The sequence below is a fragment of the Crinia signifera genome, chromosome 4 (genome assembly GCF_055691185.1).
Source record: "Crinia signifera chromosome 4, ASM5569118v1, whole genome shotgun sequence".
Taxonomy (NCBI): Eukaryota; Metazoa; Chordata; class Amphibia; order Anura; family Myobatrachidae; genus Crinia; species Crinia signifera.
In genome coordinates this window covers 209,160,912-209,185,551 of record NC_139220.1, presented here as the reverse complement: position 1 = coordinate 209,185,551, position 24,640 = coordinate 209,160,912, and the positions used below count along the sequence as shown (strand labels likewise).

The 24,640-nt window shown below is 44.8% G+C and overlaps 2 protein-coding genes across 4 annotated transcripts in view; one reads left to right on the top strand and one right to left on the bottom strand.

The window, feature by feature from the left end:
* SCAMP2 (secretory carrier membrane protein 2) overlaps nucleotides 1-741 on the bottom strand; it is a 30,129-nt gene extending 29,388 nt beyond the window's left edge. Inside the window, exon 1 of the mRNA XM_083183655.1 lies at nucleotides 29-741. Within this exon, the coding sequence (XP_083039781.1) occupies nucleotides 29-85 (57 nt within the window). The 5' untranslated portion in view covers nucleotides 86-741. The remainder of the gene's footprint in view (nucleotides 1-28) is intronic.
* On the top strand, nucleotides 585-23,447 carry MPI (mannose phosphate isomerase). Of its 3 annotated transcripts, none has more exons than XM_083183652.1 (8): nucleotides 585-869; nucleotides 12,838-12,965; nucleotides 14,501-14,701; nucleotides 14,860-15,001; nucleotides 15,095-15,283; nucleotides 15,699-15,872; nucleotides 19,983-20,191; nucleotides 23,111-23,447. In XM_083183652.1, exons 1-8 carry the CDS (start codon nucleotides 854-856, stop codon nucleotides 23,321-23,323), a joined length of 1,272 nt encoding a protein of 423 aa, XP_083039778.1. In that variant the 5' UTR covers nucleotides 585-853; the 3' UTR covers nucleotides 23,324-23,447. The 3 variants fall into 3 exon arrangements, with proteins under 3 accessions (XP_083039778.1, XP_083039779.1, XP_083039780.1); XM_083183653.1 differs by lacking the exon at nucleotides 585-869 and adding an exon at nucleotides 901-1,019; XM_083183654.1 differs by lacking the exon at nucleotides 585-869 and adding an exon at nucleotides 903-1,004.
* The last annotated feature ends 1,193 nt before the right edge of the window (nucleotides 23,448-24,640 follow it).

Genomic DNA, 24,640 nt, shown 5'->3' with positions numbered 1-24,640 from the left:
CCCGGGTCCGTTTCCGCCCCATGCTTACCTGGAAAGGGTTCACCTCCACCGGGTCGGCGAAGGGGTTGGTGTCATAACCGGCCATAGCTGCGGGACTGAGATCGTGAAGCTGGGTCCTCCAGCCGTGACTCCTCCTCGCACAGGAGTCTTCCTGGATGTGACGGGGCAGTTTCTGGTAGGCGGGGCCGCAGAGTGCAGGGAGTGTATACCGGCCAATAACCGCGCAGGACAGCGATGTGGCCGGGTAATGGGCGTGGCTAGTTGCCCAATCAGCCTGTGCGCGGTGTATGGGGGGGCTGGAAGACGGGGGAGTGGCTAGGTCAGGTGTGCGGGCAGCCAGGTGAGGCAAACGGTGCAGGTGGGGCAGCGGCACGTCACACTATGACGACTGTACGGTCGGTGACGCTATCCCCTGTCAGTGATGGCTGCCGTCATTGCGCAGGACCCGCTCTAGTACACGGATACAGCAGGGATAGGAGCGCCGTTAACCCAACCGTTCCCGGCGCAGTGTGATGTAGCTGCGCGCACCACAGTGATGTCACGTGTGTAACATACACGCAGATTTCCCTCATGTGCCACAGTGTGTGTTATGCCGCAGCGCAGACACATAAACGCAGCCCTTAGCGGTAGCAGCGCAGCGGCACTCTGCGTACTTGCTGCTGTGTAACAGTTGTGTCCTCACTCCGTCTCACTGCTGTGTGTTAGCGCGGCTGCTACAGCTGACTGCCGAAGCCAACGTCACCGACTGTGTGTAGACTACATCTCCCGGCGTGCTTTGCGCGGTGCCTATGCGACCTGTCAGTGGTGGTACGGGGGGCGGGGAACCTGGCACTAGTGTGGCGAAGAGAAAGCGATGGCTGAACCCAGAGGTGAGTGGTGGGGGATGCAGGTCGTGGGTCACACACGCACGGCCGGGGAATTGAGCCCACTGACAGCTCCCTAGTCAAGAAGAGGAGGTGCCTATAGGATGCTGTGGAGGATATAGTCAGTGCAATCCAGCTTCGGTGCGCAACTTTATTGTGCGTGTGTAATACATGTCTGCATGAGTCACTCCTTTACACCTATTTTTAATGTATCCACTCATGTTGCTATTTAGCCATATCTCAAACTCGAAGCATTGGAGTGTTCATTAACCCCTTGAGTGTTATGTTAATTTTTCAAAATAGGCGTGAAAATTGGCAAGCAAACATTTTTATTCATCATAATGATCTTTAATGTTTACCTTCTATAGGAAATCCTTTTTTTTTTTTTACACAACATTTTTTATTTGGATTTATATAACATGGTATTTGTAGCAGATATTTATCACATCTTTCACAGAGATGTTGGCACTCAAAGAGTTAATGATTTTATTCTAATGTACAAATTATTAATTTAACAAACTATTGATTTGGGACTATCAAAGCTCCCAGATATGCTGCATTGAAGGTTTGGCACCTCCAATACTCGTGGAGAAAGCATTGATATATTTGAATACCAGTAGTTCTACACATGGGCCCTTATTCAGATTTGATTGCAGTACAAATTTGTTTGGAAAATGGGCAAAACCATGTGCACTGCAGGTGGGGCAGATTTAACATATGCAGAGAGAGTTAAATTTGGATGGAGTGTGTTGAAACTGAAATCTAAATTGCAGTGTAAAAATAATGCAGCCAGTATTTACCCTGCACAGAAACAAAATAACTCACCCAAATCTAACTCTCTCTGCACATGTTACATCTTCCTCACCTGCAGTGCACATGGTTTTAACCATTTTCCAAACAAATTTGTACTGCGATCAGATCTGAATAAAGGTCATGATAAGCTGTTTCTCTTCATTCCCCACTGGACTGGAGGGATCACCGGAAAAAAACAACTCTTCCTCACTGGTGATGACTATTACAGGCACCCACCCAGCTGGACGTGTACAAGCACTATAAGCTCCAGACTGGGAGAGTGTTGTGCAGGGAGCTGGTCCAGTCTGGTATTCCGTATTCCGGACAGTTACGTTTTTTACCCATTCTTCCCTCCGATACCCTGCAGTAGGTACTTAAGACCGTTGCATCCAGTGTGTATGGCAGTAAAATATAGCAGCTGATGTAGATTTAAATGCAAAGGCCCCCATACATTGGTGCGATTCAGACGGATTGGGCTGAGAAATCGGGTGAAAAGTGTCTAAATTGCATGTGTTTGACTTCACCACTGATCTGATTCATGGTCCCGTATGCATCAAGTTGGAGGTTGGACGTGCTGCACATTATTAAACTGTGATGTGCAGCCATCAGTGCATGTCGTGGGTGGGCTTTCTAGCACTTGCAATGTATCGCATCCAATTTCACTTAAACTCCCTCTGCAGCTACTAGGGATGGCCATCGACCATCAATGATTTCAAATCATCGATGAGTTATGACCGATGTTGAATACTTTGTCCATCGATGTGGGAGAACCAGATGGTTTTGCTACATCGATGGCAAATAACCGATGTTTCCTGTTTTTTTTTCAAGGTGCCGGGACATGGAGCATAGCTCTGCCCCCGACACCCAGAAGTCCTGCCCTTCAGTCAAATATAAAGGATGACCATTGATAGCTAAAACAATTGATGGTTAAACAGTTTTCCACTATCGATGGCTGGGTGCAGAATCGCCATCGATGGCAACCTTCAATGGTGTCTGCACTGATGGCCATCCCTAGCAGCCAGTGGCGTAACTATAGAGGGTGCAGGGGATGCAGCTGCTATGGGGCCCGGGCCCTTGGGGGGCCCAAAGGCCCAGCAGGATATCCCCTGCACCCTTTTGATTTTTTCCCCATACAGTATATATGCTGCAGCGCAGGCAAAGGCTGCACCGCTGTCCAGCATTCAGAGGCGGGACTCCGCATAGATGATTGGCGGCGCGATGATGCGTGTCTTGCAGGAGTCCGTGCCCACGGGACATCCGATTCTGGCGCACATGAGATTGGTGGTTCACCGGGTACCTGAGCTGATTGCAGGGGGCTGGAGCCCCTGCGCACAGCACATCTAGGACCCAGGAGATCAGCGGCACAGACACCCGGGCACAGGAGCCGCTTGCAGGAGTCCGCACACAGTAGAACGGCAGCTGCCTGCGCATCTTGCAGGGGGGAGAGCAGGGGCTGGCCCGGGCTACGGATGCAGCCACTGCTGTAGCTACTGAATGGTGAGACCCCCCAGAACACCCGGCGCACACTTCAGGAGCTGCTTGCAGGAGCACCTGGCCTGCACACTGCACACAAGAGAAATGGTACACCTCACCTCTAACTCTAACTCTCCCCCACCCTCTCTTTCCTCTTTTTTTTTTCTGCCCTTCTTTTTCTCTCCACTCTCTCTTATTCCCTCTCCCCTCTCTCTTTATATCACTCTGTTCTAGTCTCTCTTTCTCCTACTGTATCTCTCCTCCCCTCCTCTCTTCCCACACTTCCCCTCTCTCTTTCCCTCACTTAGGGCCTTATTCTAGTTCACTCTTTCTGAGAAAATCCTTTATGGACAAAACCATGTGCACTGCGAGGGGGGGGGGAGAGGAGATGTAAAATGTGCAGAGATAATTAGATTTGGGTGAGTTATTTTGTTCCTGTGCACGGCAAATACTGGCTGCTTTATTTTTACACTGCAATATAGATATCACTTTCAAGTAAAACCCCACCCAAATCTAATTCTCTCTGCACAAGTAACATCTGCCCCACCTGCAGTGCACATGGTTTTGTCCATCTAAGAAGGATTTTGTCAGAGAGTGAACTAGAATAAGGTCCTTAGTCTCCCATTCTCTACTCGAAACCTCTCTCACTCTGTCACTCCCTAACACCATCTCTCACTCCGTCACTCCCCCTTTCTCTTAATGACACCCTCCCTCCCTCTGTGTCTCTCTTTTTCTCTCAGCATCTCTCACTCCCTGTCTTTCTCCATGACGCTCTCTTTCTTGACAATGGTGGGGGGGCCCTTTAAAAAGTTTGCTATGGGGCCAACACGGTTATAGTTACGCCTCTGCTAGCAGCTACCCTGGTATCCTGTGATAAATTGCATGTAAAAATGGCATCAAGTGCCAAATGGGATGTTAGCGGTTGTGAGGAGCTGACGGGGATGTTCAAGAGAAATCTGGTCCGACTTTAAGTTTTTTTGCCAAGCATATCTTGCATGTTTCACTCTGTTATTAAAGGGGCCTAACTGGGTTGTAGCAGGACTCGAGGCTTGTATTTACCCAATGATGGCAGAAATCCATCAATAGGTCTGTAAGTTAGCAAGGTGTCCTTGCAAGTGGCTGCATTTGGAGAGAGTGGGTGAAGAGCCTCTACTAGTTTAAGCTGGTCAGGACCTGGAATGGCAAGAAGTGCTAAAAGTATTCAATGCATTCCTGTGTGGAAACCCCACACTTTCCTCAGGAGGTGAGATATTTATTGTCCAATGTGGCTGGTTTGAATGAAAAACTGGTAATATATGGGTGCAAATGACAATTGATGATTTGCTCCCAAATGCTGAAAGACAGAATTTGGCATTAAGACATTGGTTAACTCCATTTGATTTGTGCCTTGTGTAATTCGTTATTTTCTTGGTTTTGCTCATTTAAGTATTGTTGAACACTTGTGGAACCATATAAATAAACAACAAAAGTAAGCTTGCAAAATGTCAGCATGTTCAAAATATCGACTGATTGAAAACCTAATTTTGCATATGTCAATTGTTGGTGTTCTATTTTAACTATTGAAGGCATAAGTAGTGACAACGTAACATTCTATTCTTAATTTCTCTCTCCCTTGTACTCTGCAATATACTTCCTTAACTTGTGGTCTGTTGTTGGCCTTACAATATCTACCGTAACCCGGCATCAGCCAGGTTGGGGGCAGGATTCTCTAAGCTAAAAATGCGGTAAAAACCCCGTTATCGGGTTTTTACCGCATTTTGGGATGCTGTAAGCATCCCCCGCCGGGGGATGCATTACCAGAAAAATCTACCTCGGCATTACCGCGGCGGGGGGCATCGCCAGAAAAATCTGGCGATGCCCCATAGAAGCCAGTGGGCTTCTATCGCAACCCTCCGCCGCCCTGCGCCGACCCCCCGCCACCCCGCATCGCCCCCTCCCCCCTCACCTGTGTCCGGGCAGCGCAGTGCTGCCCGGACCTGTGACCTCCTCCCTGCACTGATCCTCTTCCGGGTGCAGGGAGGAGGAGAGCCCGGCGCAGCAACAGCAGCGCCGGGTGTGGGAGGGAGGGGGGAGCCGCCGGGACCTGCTGGGACCCGGCAACTCTCACCGCAAAGGACAGCTCTTAACGCAAGAGCTGTCCTTTGCCTTAATTATCGCATATGTTACAGCATATGCGATAATTAAATATGCGATGGGCGGCGAAGGGGGGCGGAGATTCTTAGAGAATCTCCCCCTGGGTCATTATGATCCAGGCAGCTTTCATTTGTCTATTTTTTTGTAATGTAATGCGACGTTGTCAAACTTCTCGGCAGCTGGAGTTAAGACCCCTAACTTCTTGTTTTTCACCTCAGCTTAGTTGACGTGCGACTGCACATGAAGATAGACGTGTTGTACACACACACACACACACACACACACACACACACACACAAGAAAGTGATTAGTATAAGACTTTGCATTTATTTTCCAAAGATCTTCTATTCAATTACAACAGAACATAAAATGTATGTAAAAAAGTTTTATTTTATCTAGTTTAATAAGTGACAATAAGGATGTCTATTCTTGTTAAGCATTTTCCTAGTTTTTCATAATTGTAAAATAAAGTTCCTAAGGTGACTTCTAAATTCTTTTATTTCACATAAATAACTTTTTTTTTTTTTATTAGTCTTTAAACTAAAATATACTGATGGATTTACAAATCTTTGAAAAATTAAGAAATGTCGGGTTAAATATTTCAGGGTAAATTTGACCCACCTGGTGTAACCGTACTGATGCTGAGTTAAAATAATCTTATGAAGTACCAAGCTATCTTGGCACATGGAATTTTAGGAATGCAGATTCAAGACCTTATTACATTTTAAAGACGTGCATCTTTGCTGCAGCTGTGATTAACAGTCTCTCATGGTATGGTAGGTCCTGCAAGACTGCTAGTGTGGGACAACGCTTTTTCATCTTCTAAAGGTGACCATACACTTGTGCTATTTAGGCACTTTTCAACTGATTCCGACGCATCGGTCCGAGAAATCGGGTGAAAAGTGCCCAAAGCGTATATGTGCCTAACATCCAAGATTGCAAGTGCTATGATGCAGCATCCGTGGCTTTAACACTAGCAAATTCTGTTGTGCTTCCCATACAGGGGTTTATTTACTAAGATGGGAGTTGTAGTTCAAATGGGATGTCGCTATGGGCAGCTAATCAGAATCTACTTATTCATTTAGCACCTTCCAGAAGATATTAGTTAAGGCCCATACACACTGGGCTTTCATGTGAAAGCCGCTCAATGTGTGCAGGGCAGCGATGAGCGGTTAGCGCTCCTGCATCATCATTGCTGGCCGCCGATCATCTGCTGTCTTTGTGGACGGTTTTCCATAGTGCTGCGCTATGGTAAGCCATCCGCCCCCCAGCTGACAGCTCCAGGCAGGGGGAAAGCCACTCAGTGTGTATGCATTGAACAGCTCCCCCCCACCCCTCCGCAATGACAATGATCATCGCTGTCCATACACACTGGGCAAAATACAAATATGGCTTACCTGTCAGGTTACTCATGCCAAACATGCAGTACTCCTGTGGTGTACTGAAGCTAGATTTCGGAGGACACATCTGTATAAAATAATATTTTAAAAATGCACAATACTTGGTAACAAATGACATACTAAGAATATATGCATCAGATTCAATAAAATTATTATATAAAGAGATTCTAATCTGTTAGTATGAGTTGCTGAGAAGGGATTGATCACACCTCAATATCAAAATGACCCCTTGGATATGGAAACAATAGGGCATGTTCAGTTAGTTGAAACTGTACACTTCCAATTAGCAGGGAATCACCCACGTGGGAATCTCTGAGGGTGTACCTCACAGCTTCAGGAGGTGCAAGGAAAAGTCAGTAAGAAAAAGGCAGAATCGGGGGTTCACTCATAGGGAAAACACATTGGCAGGTATTCAATGCGGCCGGTGAGGGGTTAAACAGAGAGGATTGCAGAAAACCAGCGATCCTTGCTGTTTAACCCCCGCGCCGGCCGCTCACCCTATTCAACGTTCTGGGGAAATCCTCGCCTGTGACGGCGAGAATTCCACAAAATAGCAAGACCCACGACTAATGCAGGAAACTCGCTGTATTTAGCCGCGAGTCTCGCTGCTTCTGCAGCCTCATACGCCAATTCTCCCTCGCTCAAAAAATGGAGCGAGGGGAAATTGGTGTATGAGGGGGCTGCGTTGAATACTGACAGGGCGAGTGGTGACAGCGAGCAGGAAGCTCTGCTCGCTGTCGCCGCTCACCCACAGCATTGAATACCTGTCATTGGTTCCACATAGGCTAAGCATGGAGAGTATCAAACTGTGCTGCACTGGGAGTACTAAGCCTACTCCAAATACAAGGGCTCTCTGAATACACCCAAATATGGTACAGGAGAAATGCATTTCTCCTGTACTATTTATTCTGCATTGTATGTGGAATTAAGGAGTTTCTGTGCATTAATCCCTGATTTTAGGCGTGGTACAAAGTTTATTTAACTTAATATCCTTTCCCTGCGCTACACAGTTATTACTGACAATTGGATATGCCCCAATGTTTGTCTGACATGGAAGTTCAGAGAGAATGCAGATTCAAAATGACAGCCTTTCTTTAGTGATCCAGAATTGTAATGTCTGTACTTTTAAAGGCATTCTTCACATTAGAGTAAAAAAATCATGTCAGAAACTTTTTGGAAATCAAAACCAAACCTACTGTAGATATGCCCATGTAATATTTTACATAAATTGTGTACCATATAATAATTACATTATTATACAGGGAGCAAAGATTTCTGAGGTGGGAGTTGACCAGCTTGTTGAAGTTTGAGAGTTGTAATTGTCTCCAGACACCAGCAAAAGTATCTCAGATTTCAGTTTTAAAATGCCTTGTGAGTTTTCATACCCCTTGAAAAACAACAAACATTCAAAGGGGTAATTCAATTGTTGCTCCATTCAGATGCCCTAACCAGGACTAAATACATGGTAAATAAACAATTACGAGAAACATACTTTACTACATATTAGGAACCTCTCTCATCTGTTTGAGTGTGCTATATTTTACCCTTTGACTCCATCATGTACTTTGCCCCTATCATGTACTTTTAGAGTTGCCAAATGTGCAATAAAAGTGGATTGGAATGGCAGTTATAGATACAATTATAATATAATGGAATGATTGGCTGCCATATAATTGATAGAAGCCTCTCTTAAATTGGTTACACATGGCCAATACATCAATACATCATGGCCAGTACACTGACAAAATATTGCGAGCTCATCGGTGGTTATGTACCCCTGATATGTCTGTGAATGACGTACTTCACACACCTATGCTGCCAGCTGAGCCGCACAGCTCATATATATGCAGATATACCATCTAGTAATCTTAATGTGTGTGCAGGCGATTGGCATGTTGCGGGGAACGCTGGTGACTAACATCACAACAGTGCTCCATATTGTTGGGATTACAAGGGCTGCATTTATCAACTAATATTTGCGGCTAAATCCCCGAAAACACACGTTAAGTAAACCCCTAATGTATCAAAGAGGGACTGCTGCGATCCCCCCTGCAGCGTCGCCGGCCGCATCCCCCATAGGTTTCTATGGGGGATGCGAAGCTGCCCGATGTATCAACATTGGGCAGCCCGGCTTCGCACCCCTGGGCTATCGCCATTCTGATATGGTGATAGCCCATTGTAGCCTATGGCTACACATCGCACTGCTCGGGCAGTGCGGTCAGATGGGTCGGTGGGGGTCAGTGCATAACCGCGCATGCGCAGACCCCCCGGTTTCCGGGTCAGGGCTTTGCAGGGACGGGCTCCTTTCGGAGCCCTGTCCCTTTGCACTCAAATTTCATACATTCCACCGGTATGATCGCATTTTACAATGCGATCCTGGGTGCTAATATTCCGCCCAGATTGCATTGTAAATGCGATTAATGATAAATGTGCCCCCAAGTGTCTTGCTCATATACGCCTTTTTAAAGAATTTGAGTACTGCAGCCTTTCATATTCTTGTATATATCTGTGTGTGTACATGTATACGTATTTATTACAACTAAAACGGAGTTGTCACCGTTCGGACTATGTGTATGTGACTTCACTGTTGGTCATTTGTGAGCAATTATATATATTTTACACAAAAACACACTCTAGTAAGCCCAGAGCCGGCCTTATCCAGTTTGATGCCCTAGGCAAAATTCTGTGGTAAAAAGAGATCTCTTTTCAAGTGTAACTAGTGCAATTTGGAACGTTTTCATCTGATGCAGGGGAATCAAATTAAAATGTAAAATGGAGGTAGAATGTACCTCCATTTTACATTCCCTCTCCGCAGGACCCAGATAGCAGCATCGGTACTCTTTACCTAGAAGGGCGCCCATCGCGGGCATTGAATGCACTAAAAAATCGGGTGCGATGCGACCGACGCGATGCCCGCGATTTCCCATAGGGAACAATGTTAAATGTCTCAATTGACCCAATTTTCCTGTTCAATGCCTCAATTGACCCGATTTTTCTATAGGAAACAAAGTTAAATGGGCCACAGAGGCCAAATAGGCACCCTGAAGTGTGAAATGGCCACCCCAATTGTTAACGCCACCCCACGGTCAACGTCAACCCGAAGCGCGGCGAGCGGCGGCGGTACGCGTCCTACGACCTTTTCATACCCCCACTATCCACGTCGGCATGGAGTTGAGAATAGAAAGTGTGGCGAGCGCAGCGAGCCACCGATCCCGAAGCGTGGCGAGCGGACGCGGATACCTTCACAGGTATCCGCGTCCCCTCGCGGGCTTCACAGCTGTCCGCGTCCCCTCGCCACGCTTCGGGCTCGGTGGCTCGCTGCGCTCGCCACACTTTCTATTCTCAACTCCACGCCGACGTGGAAAGTGGGGGTATGAAAAAGTCGTAGGACGCGTACCGCCGCCCCTCGCCACGCTTCGGGTTCACGTTGATCGTGGGGTGGCGTTAACAATTGTGGGGGCCATTTCACACTTCAGGGTGCCTATTTGGCCTCTGTGGGCCATTTAACATTGTTTCCTATGGAAAAATCGGGTCAATTGAGGCATTTAACAGGAAAATCGGGTCAATTGAGACATTTAACATTGTTCCCTATGGGAAATCGCGGGCATCGCGTCGGTCGCATTGCACCCGATTTTTTAGTGCATGCGATGCCTGCAATTTTTTACTAACGATGCCCACGATCAAAATCGTGGGCGCTGTTCTAAGTAAAGAGTACCGCAGCGGTACATTCTACCTCCATTTTACATTTTAATTTGATTCCCCTGCATCAGATGAAAATGTTCCAAATTGCACTAGAGTACCGCAGCATCTTCTACCAGGTAGAAGATGCTGCTATCTGATTCCTGGGGGAGAGGGGATATAAAATGGAGGTAGAATCGACCTCAATTTTACATTCCCTTGAAGCTAGCTTTCCCTGTCCCCTAGCATGGGGATTGTGGCACTGGGAGCTGGCTTTCCTTGTCCCCCCACCCCAGCATGCGGATTCGGCACTGGGAGCTGGCTTTCCCTGTCCCTCAGCATTAACACAGCTGCCCCCAACCCCCACCGCCCAAGAAACAAGTAAATTACCTTATGTGTGACAGTGCAGTAGTGCACCATTTTTATAATCTGGTACCCAAGGTCTGCCACTGAGGAGAAATTTGCAGCCGTCCAATTATCCCAGTGTGCTGCGAGTTGTGGGGGGCGGAGCCAATGCGCATGTCCATCAATGAAGCAACACACCAGTTTTGGCTGGTGCATCTCTCCTCCGCGCCGCAGCCTCCGCCCCGCCCGCCAGACTCAGCCTCACAGCCGCATCGCTGCCCCAGTCAGCTCTCAGCAGCACCGCTGAGCACCCTCTCTGGTGCTACAGTGAACGGACGGGTGGGCGTTCGCCAGGCAGGCAATGTTAATTTGGGCAGCGGTGCTGACAATAGGCTGCTGCCCCTAGACATAGGTTGATGCCCTAGGCAATTGCCTAGGGCCGGCTCTGAGTAAGCCACACACACATATATATACACAGAACAATGGTCCAGCACTCAATAAATAATTATATTCACCCAGGTGTCCTAGTCCAAAGCAGAGAGCTCGGTTTACAAATGAAAGGGTTAGCACTCCGGGATTTTAATCAGACATATATTAAAAATCGGAATCCATATATTGCCCAAAAGCGGGACTATGTAAAAACCGGACCGGACTAAACCCCGGACAGGCCATCAAAATCTGCAGTCCGGAGCTTGTAGTGTCCGGTCCGGGGGGTGTCCTGTCCAGGGGTGTTTTGTCCGGGGGGGGGGGGGGGTCCCTGTGATAGCTATCACCAGGGACATGGGGGAGGGGAGATTACAGCCTCCCCGGTGGTCCGGACCGTCCGGTTTTTGCTACATGCCCGGACCATACAGGGAGGCTTTATTCTACCCCCCCTCCTCTACCTGGTGACAGGTGTGACAGGCAGCCCCCCCGGACAGGACAACCCCTGGACCGGATGCTACAAGCTACAAAATGCAGAGTTTGATGTCTGGTCCGGCGGTCCGGAGGTTTTGTGTTGGTCCGGTTTTCACCCATACCCCCCAAAAGCAGCGTCAACAGGATGCACAATACATATTCTAAAAAATGAAGTGGCTTTAGGCTTGTGCAATGAGACCAGTAGAGGGAGCAGTTTGATAGAGAAAAAGGGACTGGTGAGTTTTGGACCAAGTCTAAAGCTGTATGCACACTATGGGGTAAATTTACTAAGATGGGCGTTCTATTGAAGATGAAATATTGCCCATAGAAACAAATTCTATCTATGATCTTCTAGAACAGACATTCCCAACCTCAGTCCTCAAGACACACTAACAGTGCAGGTGTTAGTGATATCCAGGCTTCAGCGCAGATAGTTAAATCAAATTAACTCAGGTACTAATTACATCACCTGTGCTCAAACCAGGATATCTCTAAGACCTGGACTGTTAAACCACATTCTCATCCTGCGTTATTGCCGGTTCATTACGTCACCATCCCGGGTCGAGGTGCATTGTGAAAGGGCCAACCCGGGTCAAGCAACTGAGGAGTTCAACCCTGGTCACGACCATTGTTGAACACGACTCTGACCCGGTCAAGGTGCAGTGTGAACGGGTAACCTGGGTCCTGTTCACAATATGGAGGAGGCAGCGCTGTCAGCTCCAATCGCTGCCTCCTCCCCTGCCCCCCAATGAAGTGCCGCCGCTCAGCCCCGCCTGCGTGTGACATCACAGACGCAGACCTTTCACACCGCAAATACTGGGTCTCTCCTGGGATGGACCTGTGTCCTAATCCCGAGTGTGACCCAGCATCTGCGGTCTGAAAGCTGTATTAGTGTGCCTTGAGGACTGTGGTTGAGAATGCCTGCTCCAGAAGGTGCTTAATAAGAAGTAGAATCTGATGGGTTGCTATGGGCAACATCACATCTGTAATAGAACTCCCATGTTAGTAAATATACCCTATAAGATTATTTTTTCAATCTGGCTGGTTGGAATGAAAATCTGGTAATATCTGGGAACAAATTACATTTAATCATTTGCAAAAATGACCAGATTTTCATTCCAACCAGTCAGATTGGAAAGATAATCTTATAGTGTGTATCCAGCTTTACTCACTCATACATTATGTAACTTTGTGGGAAGTATGTGACGTGGCATTTCTCTTCCATCTCTAATTCTTCGTTGTTCCTTTATTTGCAGTGTTCCTCCTGTCTTGTGCAGTGCAAGACTATGCCTGGGGCAAGCATGGCAGTGACAGTGAGGTGGCTTATTTGTGGGCTAGCGGTGACCCTACACGTCAGATAGAGCCAGACAAGCCATATGCTGAGGTAACAAACACATTTCAACAAGTGCAACATACAAGAGAATTAGACTGTAAATCTTGGCAAAATGCTGAGCATATTTCTATCTATAGAAACCCAATTTATATACTGCAACACCATTCTAGAACCATTAAATTTGTGCCACATAATAAGGGTATGTGTCAATAGGTCGACAGTCAAACGGTTGACCACTATTTGTCGACAGCCAGAAGGTCAGCACATGTAAAAGGTTGCATGCATTAGGTCCACAGGGTCAAATGGTCGACGCAATGAAAAGGTCGACCTTTTCCTTGCGTTGACCTTTTACCATGTTGACCTAATGCATGTCTACCTTTTTTCATGTGTCAACCTTCTTCCTGTCGACCAATAGTGACCGACCTATTGACTGTCGACCTGGATACTTTTGACCTAATGATCCACCCATAATAAGTTATTGCTGTGTTTCAAATACAGCTTTAGTAGAGAAGTTTTCTTCATGCAGTATACAATTAGCAGTGGATTGGGTCTATAAGCGCACTGTATATTGCACAGTGAGAGATATCTCTGTGTATGGCCACGATATCTGATTTGAGGCTGACAGGGAAAATGTCTGCTGCACTGAAAGACGTTTTATTTGATAATGTATGCCCAACATTAAACAAGGTAATGTTGGGTACACGCTGGGCGATTATATTGTTAATATAATGAACTATACCGATATGGTTAAAGTCACATTGCGAACATGGGTCAGTGTGTATGCTCAATATCGTTAACGATGAGTGCTCCCGCGCATCGTTAGCAGCACTCCCCCTGTCGTCTGTACATGCAGTTCAAGCTGCCACTATCATCAGAGCCCATATTTACGGAGTGGGGGATGGGTGACGTCACTGGCCAATATCGTGAACGATATCCGTAAGTGTGTACACTCGTTATCATTCTTCTGCGGCACTGCCGATACAGTTAACTTTTTCCATGGCCGTGTGTATCGCCCAGTGTGTGTACCCACCATGTGTAACAATAGTGCTTGTTTTTCATTGTACATTTCTAAAAACAGCTGTGCTCAGGAAAGAAAAGAGTTGCTGGATTCTGTTTTAATGGTATTTGTTTCATTTTCTACTGAATTAACAGACTGAACCCAATTACTCCAGATTACTTTACATCTGGGGTTACCTCAAGGCACCCTAATTGTACAGGTTTTGTATATAGCTAAGCTTGTTAAAGGTGACTTAGGGGGTCTAGTTACTAAGCAGTGGGGAGCAATAAATCTGAACCAACCCGTTCATGTAATTTCTCAAACCCTGCCCGTAACATGGCTGTTTATGGTTATGAGCTGATTGGCTGGTACTTAGCACCTCAATCATTTTGATTTAACCATCTTTGCTCAGCCATGGATATCCTTAAAATCTGGACTGCTATGGTGCGTTGAGGACACAGTTTGGGAACAACTGGATTACATGAACGTTTTCTGTCTCCTTTTTGATTTATTTCATAATATTTCCAAATTCACTGCATTGTTACTTACATTTAACATTTATTATTCTTCTTAAATTCTCTTTCCTTAGTTGTGGATGGGAACCCATCCCAAAGGTGATGCTCTAATCATAGACAATCGTGTTGCCCAGAAGACCCTGGGACAGTGGATTGCAGCTCACCCAGGTTGTCTTGGGTCGAAAGTCAGAGAAGCTTTCCAGGATCAGCTTCCTTTTCTGTTTAAAGTGCTATCTGTTAGACTTGCACTATCCATCCAGGCTCATCCAGACAAGGTGAGGTGTGGCAGTACAGAGTGAGTGCAAACATGTGGCAATGGGGAAAACACAGGGGTATGATATTGGATATGGGAAAAATTCTGCTTCCATTTAATATTGATTTTCTACCTCTACTGTACTTCAAAGACTTCATATCTTTCTATCTTCTCACATAGATACTGGCGAAGAAGCTCCATGCCCAGTTTCCACAGCATTACCCTGATGACAACCACAAACCAGAGATGGCCATAGCTCTCACCCCTTTCCGGGGTCTTTGTGGATTCAGGCCTATATCGGAGATCGTAGGCTTCTTACAGGGTAAGAACACACATTCATAATCCCCTTTTGGACCAATGCATACACGTGGGGATGATCCTTTAAACCGTTGTACAACCTTCTATTGTTTTTCAGTTGTCCCAGAATTCCGTGCACTTATCGGTCAGGAGGCTGCTCAGCACTTGGAGTCTAGTGCCGAAGACCCCTGTAAAGAGGTGGAAGCTCGTAGGGCGCTGCAGCGATGCTTCACTTGTATGATGCAGAGCAGCAAGAAAGAGTGTGCAGAACAGCTTAATCTATTGGTTCAGCGTGTAACTCGGCAAGGTACACAAGTCTATGCACAGCTAGATCGGGACACTACTCACCTGGCCACATTGCAATAAATGGGTATAGCGCAGTGGTTCCCAAACTTTCTTGAATCAAGGTATCCTAGAGTATCAGTATTGATTCTCGGCAGCCTAGGATAAATTGGTGAATTTGGAAACCATTATTAAAGGACATGAATTGTGCCGGTCATTCTCAGGGTCAGTTATATGGTGATGTACAGTTTTGCTTCTGATTGTCCATGTTTTATGATAGGCAAAACCAGTGCTAGTGGCTGCCAATCACTTGACCAGAAATAATTTAATTTTGGTTCTGGACCACCAACACGTGGCACTCCAGGGTACCTAGGCACATAGTATTGGAACCACTGCTATAGTGTGAAGATATGCCTCCGATGTAACTATTTGTTTTCCAGGTCAGAGTGGAGGCGATGTGTCTCACTGTATTGGAGATCTGCTGCTTACACTGCATTCACAGTTCCCTGGTGATATTGGCTGTTTTGCTATTTATTTCCTCAATGTTGTGACACTTCAACCTGGAGAAGCCATGTACCTGGGAGCCAATGAGCCTCACGCTTATCTGGAGGGTGGTGAGTAGGAGGACCTGCATGCAAAATTTAATACTTCTCTGATTTTAAAGGAGGTGTCCAATGTTGGGATCATTACTGGTACAATACAAAGGTATTTATCCACATCTGTTAATTTATTGCATTCAAGCATTGGAATCAGACCCGTTGCAATAGGTGTATAAAATCAAGCACCAGCCATGCAGTCTCCCATTTGCAAATATTTGCGATACAAAATGGGTCGTTACTATAAGCACAAAAACTGTGCCGCAGGAGCTTAATGGATAGGGTTTCCATGGCTGAGTTGCTTCATGCAAACCTCACATTAACAAGTCCAATGCCAAGCATCAGATGGAGTGGGTGTGAAGCACACAGACACTGGGCTAGGGAGCAGTGGAAATGTGTTTTGGGGAGTGATGAGTTACTCTTATTTTTTGGCAGTCAGGTGGGCAAGTCTGAGTTTGGTGGATGCCAGGAGAACTTTACCTGACTGACTGCAGTATGCCAACTGATGTTGGCGGAGGAGGGATAATGGTATTCAGCTATTTTTTCAGGGTTTCGGCTAGTCCCCCTTCTCTCCGGTGAAGTGCAATTGTAATGCTTCAGCTTACAAAGACATTTTGGACAATGCTATGCTTCCAACATTGGGGGTTATTCTGGTTCACTCCTGCATGCAAATTCTTCTTAAATGGACAAAACCATGTGCACTGCAGGGAGGGCAGTTGTAAAATGTGCATAGAGAATTAGATTTGAGTGAATTATTTTGTTTCTGTGCAGGGAAAATACTGGCTGCTTTATTTTTACACTGCAATATAGATCTCACTTTGAAGTAAAACCCCACCCAAATCTAACTCTCTCTGCACAAGTAACCTCCACCCCACCTGCAGTGCACATGGTTTTGTCCATTTGAGAAGGAATTTGCCAGAAGGAGTGAACCAAAATAACCCCCATTGTGGCAACAGTTTGGGCAAGTCTCTTTTTTTTTATTCCAACCCAACTGTGCCCCAGTCCACAAAGCAAGAACTATAAAGACATGAGGTAAAAAAATGACCTGATCTAGGGGTACATTTTGTTTGCAAATGTGCAAAACCATGTGCACCACAGGCGAGGCAATTGTAACGTGCAGAGTAGGGAAGCCAATCCCGGGGCATTTTTTCAATCCCGGGATTCGGGATTGAAAAATGCTCAATCCCGGGATCCCGGGATTGGCTTTCCTAATAAAAAGACACCCTAGCTGCCCCACATTTACCTTCATTTGAGGGTGCAGCAGGGTTGCCAGGAGCCCGGTTGCTGGGTGGGGGGGACGGGTTGTCCATGGTGCGGGCTGGCGTGCTGGCATGCTGGCTGGCTTCGCACTGGCTGGGCGGGCGGGTAGGCTTGCTGGCTGGGCGGGCGAGTGGGCTTGCTGGGCGGGTTCATAGCTGGCTGGGCGGGTTCATAGCTGGGCGGGCGGGCGGCGCAGCATCACATTGCCGGGCACGACCTCTGCCTGCGCAGCGTGACCTCTGATCTCGTCACGCTGCGCAGTGCTGCCGGGAGAAGTCGGGCATGCGCAATCTAAACCCGAAATCCCGGGATTGGAAACTCCAATCCCAGGATTGAAATCCCAGAGTTTTGGGGGCCAAATCCCGGGATCCCGCCGATCCCGATCCCGGGATTGGCCACCCTAGTGCAGAGAGAGTTTGATTTGGGCGAGGTGTGTTGAAACTGAAATCTAAATTGCAGTGTAAGAATAAGCAGCCAGTAAATACACCCTGCACTGAAACCAAAGAACTCACCCAAATCTAACTCTAGGTGCACATACAGTATTACATTTGCCCCACCTGCAGTTCACATGGAAATAATTTATAGCTGCAATATGGGGACACACTCCATATTAAAGTATATGTATTAAATTACAAGATAATTACTGTCCCTGTTGGTGTAATGGTCATGTAGTAAGTATATTTATGGGGGTGTTAAGGTTAGGCACATGGTATGGTTAGGTTGGGCTGAGAGGGAGGGCTAGAGTTAGGCTGCAGGAAATAAGGAATAGAGGGGGAGGGTTCGCATATTTACCCCACAGGTGTCGGTAGTCTGTGCATTGGGATTCTCTTCTGTACCACAACTGGGGCTCGAAACCAATAAAGCCAGTTCCTGGTCACACCATTGTTAAAACATACAACTGAGTTTGGTTGTATTCCACTATACATAAGCCCTGTGGCTAAAGTGGAAATGCTATGAAATCCCAGTAAAGTTATTGCAGTTCCCCATTATTTTACGTCTGGACATTTTTCTTAAGAAGTAATTTTGAGGGAAATATAATAGGATGAGAGATTTAGAAAGTGAGAGATTTGGTAAGAAATCTTCAGGTTTTTCTTAAAGCAGTGATTTTGCAGTGTAAATGATTGCTGCTTTAAAAAAATATGGCGATTTTCTTACCAAATCTCTCACTGTCTGAATCTCTCATCCTATTAAATTTCACCCTTGATCTCTGCTGTTCCTGTTAAAAATGGTCACTGATAATAGTGATTAAATGCATTATATCACTGAGATGTGTTCTAGTTTATATTACTACTAGTACTGTAGTGTTAAATAAAATTTGTTTTGAAATCAAAATAAAATGAAACTGCAAAACACAATATCCCTGACACACATGCTTTCCCAGCTTGTCTAAATGATTAACCTTTCATTCCTGATGCAGATGCATTTTGTATTCCTGTCCTGCATTTGTGCAGTAATGTGTAAATGCCATGTAAAATATATATATTTTAAAAAAACACACACTTCATTTTCTGTCTCCCCAAATTGTGTCTGCCCATCCTAGTTGCTTAAAGACTGCTAATCCCTTCTCAAATCACAGATCAGACATTATACCCACCTCAATATTACCCATACTTACTGTGCTGTCCAATCACCAATCTGAGCCACACTACCCCCTCTTGTCTAAGTTCTGCCCTTGTCCCACAAAATGTCAAGTTCTTTCAGAATCAGAGCTTTCCAAACCCTCATATCTGCTTTTAATTGGTGTACCTGATTTATGTATGGTCTTTTTTTCCCCTGTCTGGTGCAGTGGAGCTTTGTAGCCCCTGTCAAATAATCAGGAATTATCATTTTGAAATTATTACTTTTTATCTTTGTTTGTCACCTGTAATTGAGGGGTAAATTTAAAGGAACTTACGAACTACATTCTAAGTAGGGGACCAGCCTAAAAAGCTGCATCATATTTATTTTTTACATTTTTAATGTTTTCCCCTAGGTCCGTGGTTCCTAAACTGTGCCATGGGACCCTTGCAGGGGTGCCCTGGGCTGGGTTGATGGTGGACCTATCGGAAAGAAGGCGTGGCCTATAATTGCGGCGCTGCGGCGAGGCCACGCCCCATTTTTGCCGCTGTGGGGCATGCGCACAGCATCTATTCACAGATTACAGGGGGGACCCCCAACTGCCCCCCGCCGTGGCACACTGCCAGTGGCGGGAGCGATGCGGGAATGTCCCAAAATACCAGGACATTCCTACAATAAGCAGGACAGTTGGGAGGTATGTAATAATGCCACTTTATAGGTCATTGGTACGGCCTCATCTGGAATACTGTGTCCAGTTCTGGAGGCCATATCTTCAGAAGGATATAGATACATTGGAGAGTGTACAAAGAAGGGCAACTAAAATGGTGCATGGCCTACATCACAAAACTTACCCGGATAGACTAAAAGATCTTAACACGTATAGTTTGGAGCAGAGAAGGGAAAGGGGGAACATGATCGAAATCGTCAAATATATCAAGGGTTTTAACATAGTACAGGAGGGAAATTTTCTTCAAAGGAAAATAAGTAATAGAACACGAGGACATGCACTGAAACTGGAGGGAGGTAGGTTCAGGGGAAATGTTAGAAATAATTACTTCACAGAAAGGGTAGTGGATAAGTGGAATAGCCTCCCATCAGAGGTGGTAGAGGCTAAGACAGTAGAACAATTTAAACATGCTTGGGATAGGCATATGAATATCCTTACAAAGAAATAAGGATCAAAAAGGGTTGAGATTACCTGAAGGGTAAAAAAAAGGGCAGACTAGATGGGCCAAATGGTTCTTATCTGCCGTCAAATTCTATGTTTCTATGATGTGAATTTTTTATATACCAGGTTTTTTCTATCTGCAGACTGCGTGGAATGTATGGCTTGTTCGGATAACACTGTACGTGCAGGACTCACTCCTAAGTTTATAGATGTGGACACACTATGTGAGATGCTGACTTACATACCAGCTCCAGCCACTGCCAAACTGTTTACTCCTACACCAATCAGCAGTGACCCCTATGCTCTCCTCTACAACCCTCCTGTGACAGATTTTACAGTCATCAAAATTGAGGTGAGATCATTAGGATTTAAATACTTATAGAATTTACACAATAATGGTGATGTTTTTTTCCTTAAAAGGGATAGCTCTAACAACCCAGTACCTGATTATTGCAAAGCTGAGTATAAAACAAAATTGTTGAATAATTTTGTCAGCTACTTAAACTGATAAAAGGTCCTGATTCAGAGTTGATCACAAGTGCTAAATCTTTCTCAAATGGGCAAAACCATGTGCAAAGGGTGGGGCAAATGTAACCTGTGCAGAGAGTTGGATTTAGGTGGGGTATGTTGAAAATGAAATCTAAATTGCCGTTTCAAAATAAAGCAGCCAGTATTTACAGAAACAAAATAACTAACTGACCCAAATCTAATGGTGCCCACACATGGTGCAATATGATAGTTTTAGTTCAAATCGTATCGCCTCTAGATAAAATCGCACTGTGTTTATTTGCCTTTCAGACACAGTGCGCACTCCTGTGTAGTCAATATCGCAAGGCAAAATATGTGCATGCAGGTATTTTTTTAACTAGATTGCAAGTACTCTGTAATTGACTATTGTTGTGTAGTCAAAATTGGATGTGGTATAAATCTCACTGTGTGTACAGTCCAAATAGCATAGCACACTTTATATAGGTTCAAATCGCACCTAGCACACCTCTCTCCTGCAGTGCACATGGTTTTTAACATTTGAGAAAGATTTTGCTTTTGCGATCTCTGAATCAGGATAAAGTCTGTTACACCAAATGGAATCAGCAATTTTTGCTTTATATAATTTTACTCGGTTGCTTCAAGAATTAAACATGTGAAATCTTAAAAAATAGAATAGAGGAGATTAATGGTGCTTACAAAAAGAATAAAAAAAGACTACACATTTCTTTGAGGGATATTTTGACACTGTGACGTCTTTACGGTTTGTATTGTCCACAGTTGATAAAGTAAAAAATATATTGTAATATAATCTAGGTGATACACCTTAAATATTGGGGAATAAAAATTGTCTAAAGCAGATTCAAGGCATTGTGCATGGGTGTCCTGTTGGGTCCTTCATCTTACCCTTAAAAGTGTTGGGTTTGACTCATAAGTAAGCAACTCAGAGGAGAGAATTTCAGATGGCATATACATAGATCTACATACATGTCCTCATACATAGCAGTGAAGTTAGAGAGGGCCTTGTATGTGAGGGTGAGGAGTTTAAAGAGGATTCTTTAGGGGAAGTAGAGTGGCAGGAGAGCAAGATAAGTCTTTCTGCAGAGTTGAGGACATACTGGAGGGGAGCAAGCTTGTTGCACCAGAGGCCAGTGAGGAGACTGTTGCAGTAGTCCAGCCATGAGATGACAGTGAGTGAATAATAAGTTGCGTTGCACTCTGGGAGAGAAACTGCCTGATACGACCAATGTTGCATAGCTGGAACCTACAGAATTAAGCCAGAGAAAGGACAGATGGAATCAAGAGTGCCATTTTAGGGCTCTTAAACTGAACAAAATCATAAAACAAAATGTAATCAATAATCTAGCCATAAAGTCTTCCAGCAACAAACAATGAAAATGTAATTATTGGTATGCCGATGTGTGTTAATGAGTACAAAGACATTGTTGGAGGCTACTTGAATTTGCAACATCGATTGGGTTAGTTCAAAGGATCGAAGGATTAGTTTGTCCTTTTGAGAGCATAGGGCATGGTCCGCAGTGAACAATCAATAAGGATCTTGGCTTTTAGTTGATCATCCCAAACTATACAAGAGTAAAAGGGTATTGATATTGGTATTTACCATATTACTCAGTCTCATGTAAAACATCTTTATGTTCGTTCTATAGTTATGCTCATCCTAGTCCAGCTCCACCTGAAACTTACTGGTATGGTCATATGGGTTGAGTAAAAAGATTTCCATTATAAGATTGATCAGATATGCCCATTTATTTTCCTCTCAGTAACTGTAGATTGGATTGTGTCGTTGCTATTTACGGTCATAATTCATTTTTTATTCAGACATTTATTGAACGTTTGCACAAGTACTCTCAGCATATACAGTAAAACAGACATAAGGGTACTGTACATAATGCAGAGAAAAGAAAAAAGTGAAAAGCATGAAGACTAGTGAAGGATACCTATATTACTGCTATAATGATGTCAGTACTTGTAATGTAGAGTAAAAAAAATCACAATAAAAATACCATACCTCCCAACAGTCCCGATTATCAGGGCCTGTCCCGCGGTGTGGGGGGGCTGTTGGGAGTCCCCCCTGTCGGCTGCTAAGCAGCGGGGAATAAACGCTGTGCGCATGCGCACAGCATCTATTCCCGCAGCCAGGGGGCTGGGGGCATGGCTAGAGGCTCACAGAGCCTCTGGGTCATGCCCCCATAGCGGCAAAATGGGGGCGTGGCCTCATGGGAGAGCTGCGCGTATAGACCACGCCCAAAATTAGACCACGCCCCCGAAATTAGGCCACGTTAAGCTGCTTGCATACATATGACTCAACCATTTTCTCCCAAATGCTGGAAAACAAACTATAGTAATTCAGATAAATTGGCTAGTCATTTTATTTATTAAATTAAATCGAGCAATCATTTTTATCCATTTCTTAGTTTTTGGGAGCAATTGATTGTCATTTTCTCCCATACATTTACGGATTTTGTTCCCACCAAGATAAATCTTTGTGTGTGTACCCAACTTAGACATTAGAAAAATGGAAACATGGTTCTATTAGGCATAAGTATATCCTTACAAAAAAAAATAAAGGATTAAATAGGATTTAGGGCAACAATATGGTTAAAAAAAAATGGGTTGACTACATGGGCCAAATGGTTCTTACCTGCCATCAAATGCTATGTATTTGCCTGGTGTATATAAGGGTTGACCCGATCCTTCCTTTTTATCTGTTCATGACAATGGACATTATGATATGCCACTCTGTGAATGCTTTTGTTCCCTGCAGGTACCCTCTACTATATCCCAGTATCGTGTGCCACCCTTAGATTCTGCAAGTATTCTGCTGCTGGTCAGGGGCCAGGCCTCAAGCCAAGGATTGAATGGAGGTATACGTCTTCATCCAGGTTCTGTAGTCTTCATCTCGGCTAATGAAAGTTTCTCCCTGAGTGTGGACCCATCCCATAATCTCCTGTTGTTCAGGGCTTGCTGTTTGTTGTAATATAGGAAATCATGTAGGATCATTGTTACATCATCTCTTTAGCTCCAGTATTATGGTGTTAGAGAATATGACATTTTAAAATGAATATACTTTATATGGCTGAATAAATGAATAGAATACGGTTTGCAATAATTGATGCAGGTTATTGTATCAGAAAAATAAGTACAGTATTTCTTTTGCAACTGACAGGAGTTATTTGAAAATTAGTTTGCTTAAAAAAGGAACAGGAATGTTTACACTTATATGTATCGAATACATTAATAAAAATAAATAAATATATAAAACAGAAGAGGAGAGGTGCAGCACTGCAAGCTCCAAATGGCATAAAACTTAACTTTTAATGGTGCAAATTAGCAACTTTCAATGCCAGCGTGGCATTGAAACATTGCCAACCATTAAAAGTTAAGTTTTATGCTGCTTGGAGTGCTGCACCTCTCTGCTGTTTGATACTCTTCCACTGTGCGGGCATCCAGGGGATTACCATTCTATATATTACACAAGGAAGTGGCACTCAGAGACTTGTTGCTGGAAGTCACGGAGTGCCACTTCCTTGTGTAATCTATACCTGGAGGCTTCACCAGAGCAAGGTCATTACCAGTTCCCATACGACCTGAGTGACCGTTCTTTCTTCTGTTGAGATATATATACACACAATTTTGATTTTAATCATCGTCGGACCTGATAAGGATTGAAATAAATCCAAGTGTTGCAGTAAGGAAGAGTCCTTTCATTTAGAATAGACCCGTGAATGCCACTCTTCACACTGGAATATATTGTGCAAGTTTTCTCACTGAAGAGGGAACCAGGCGCTGATGATGTCAGGGCCGAGTATCCAACATACACATATAGGGGCAGATTTATTAAGCTCGGTGAAATGATAAACTGTCTGGTTTTTATCACCAGCCAATCAGCTCCTATCTGTGAAGTTACAGGCTTAGTTTAAAAAATGACAGGTAGGAGTTGATTGGTCGGTGATAAAAAAACCGGACAGTTTATCACTTCACCAAGCTTAATAAATCTACCCCAGTGAATTTCCAAACACGTGTCATTTAAATAAATAAAACTACATCTAGTTATAATACAGCGGTATGTCATAAGGGTGCGCATGTCACTCCTTATACTGTAGAAGCTCCTAGGGGCTATTTCACACTATCTGCTTTTGACAGGACAGCAGTGCCCTTTACATGCACCGGCTCAGTGACTCTGCAGTGTGAATTTGGTGGCAGGAATGACCTATGATGTCAGGTTGGGGGATCACTACAACAGCACACCAAAATACAGTGTGTGAGAAAGATCCCATAGCTCACTGTGCAACAC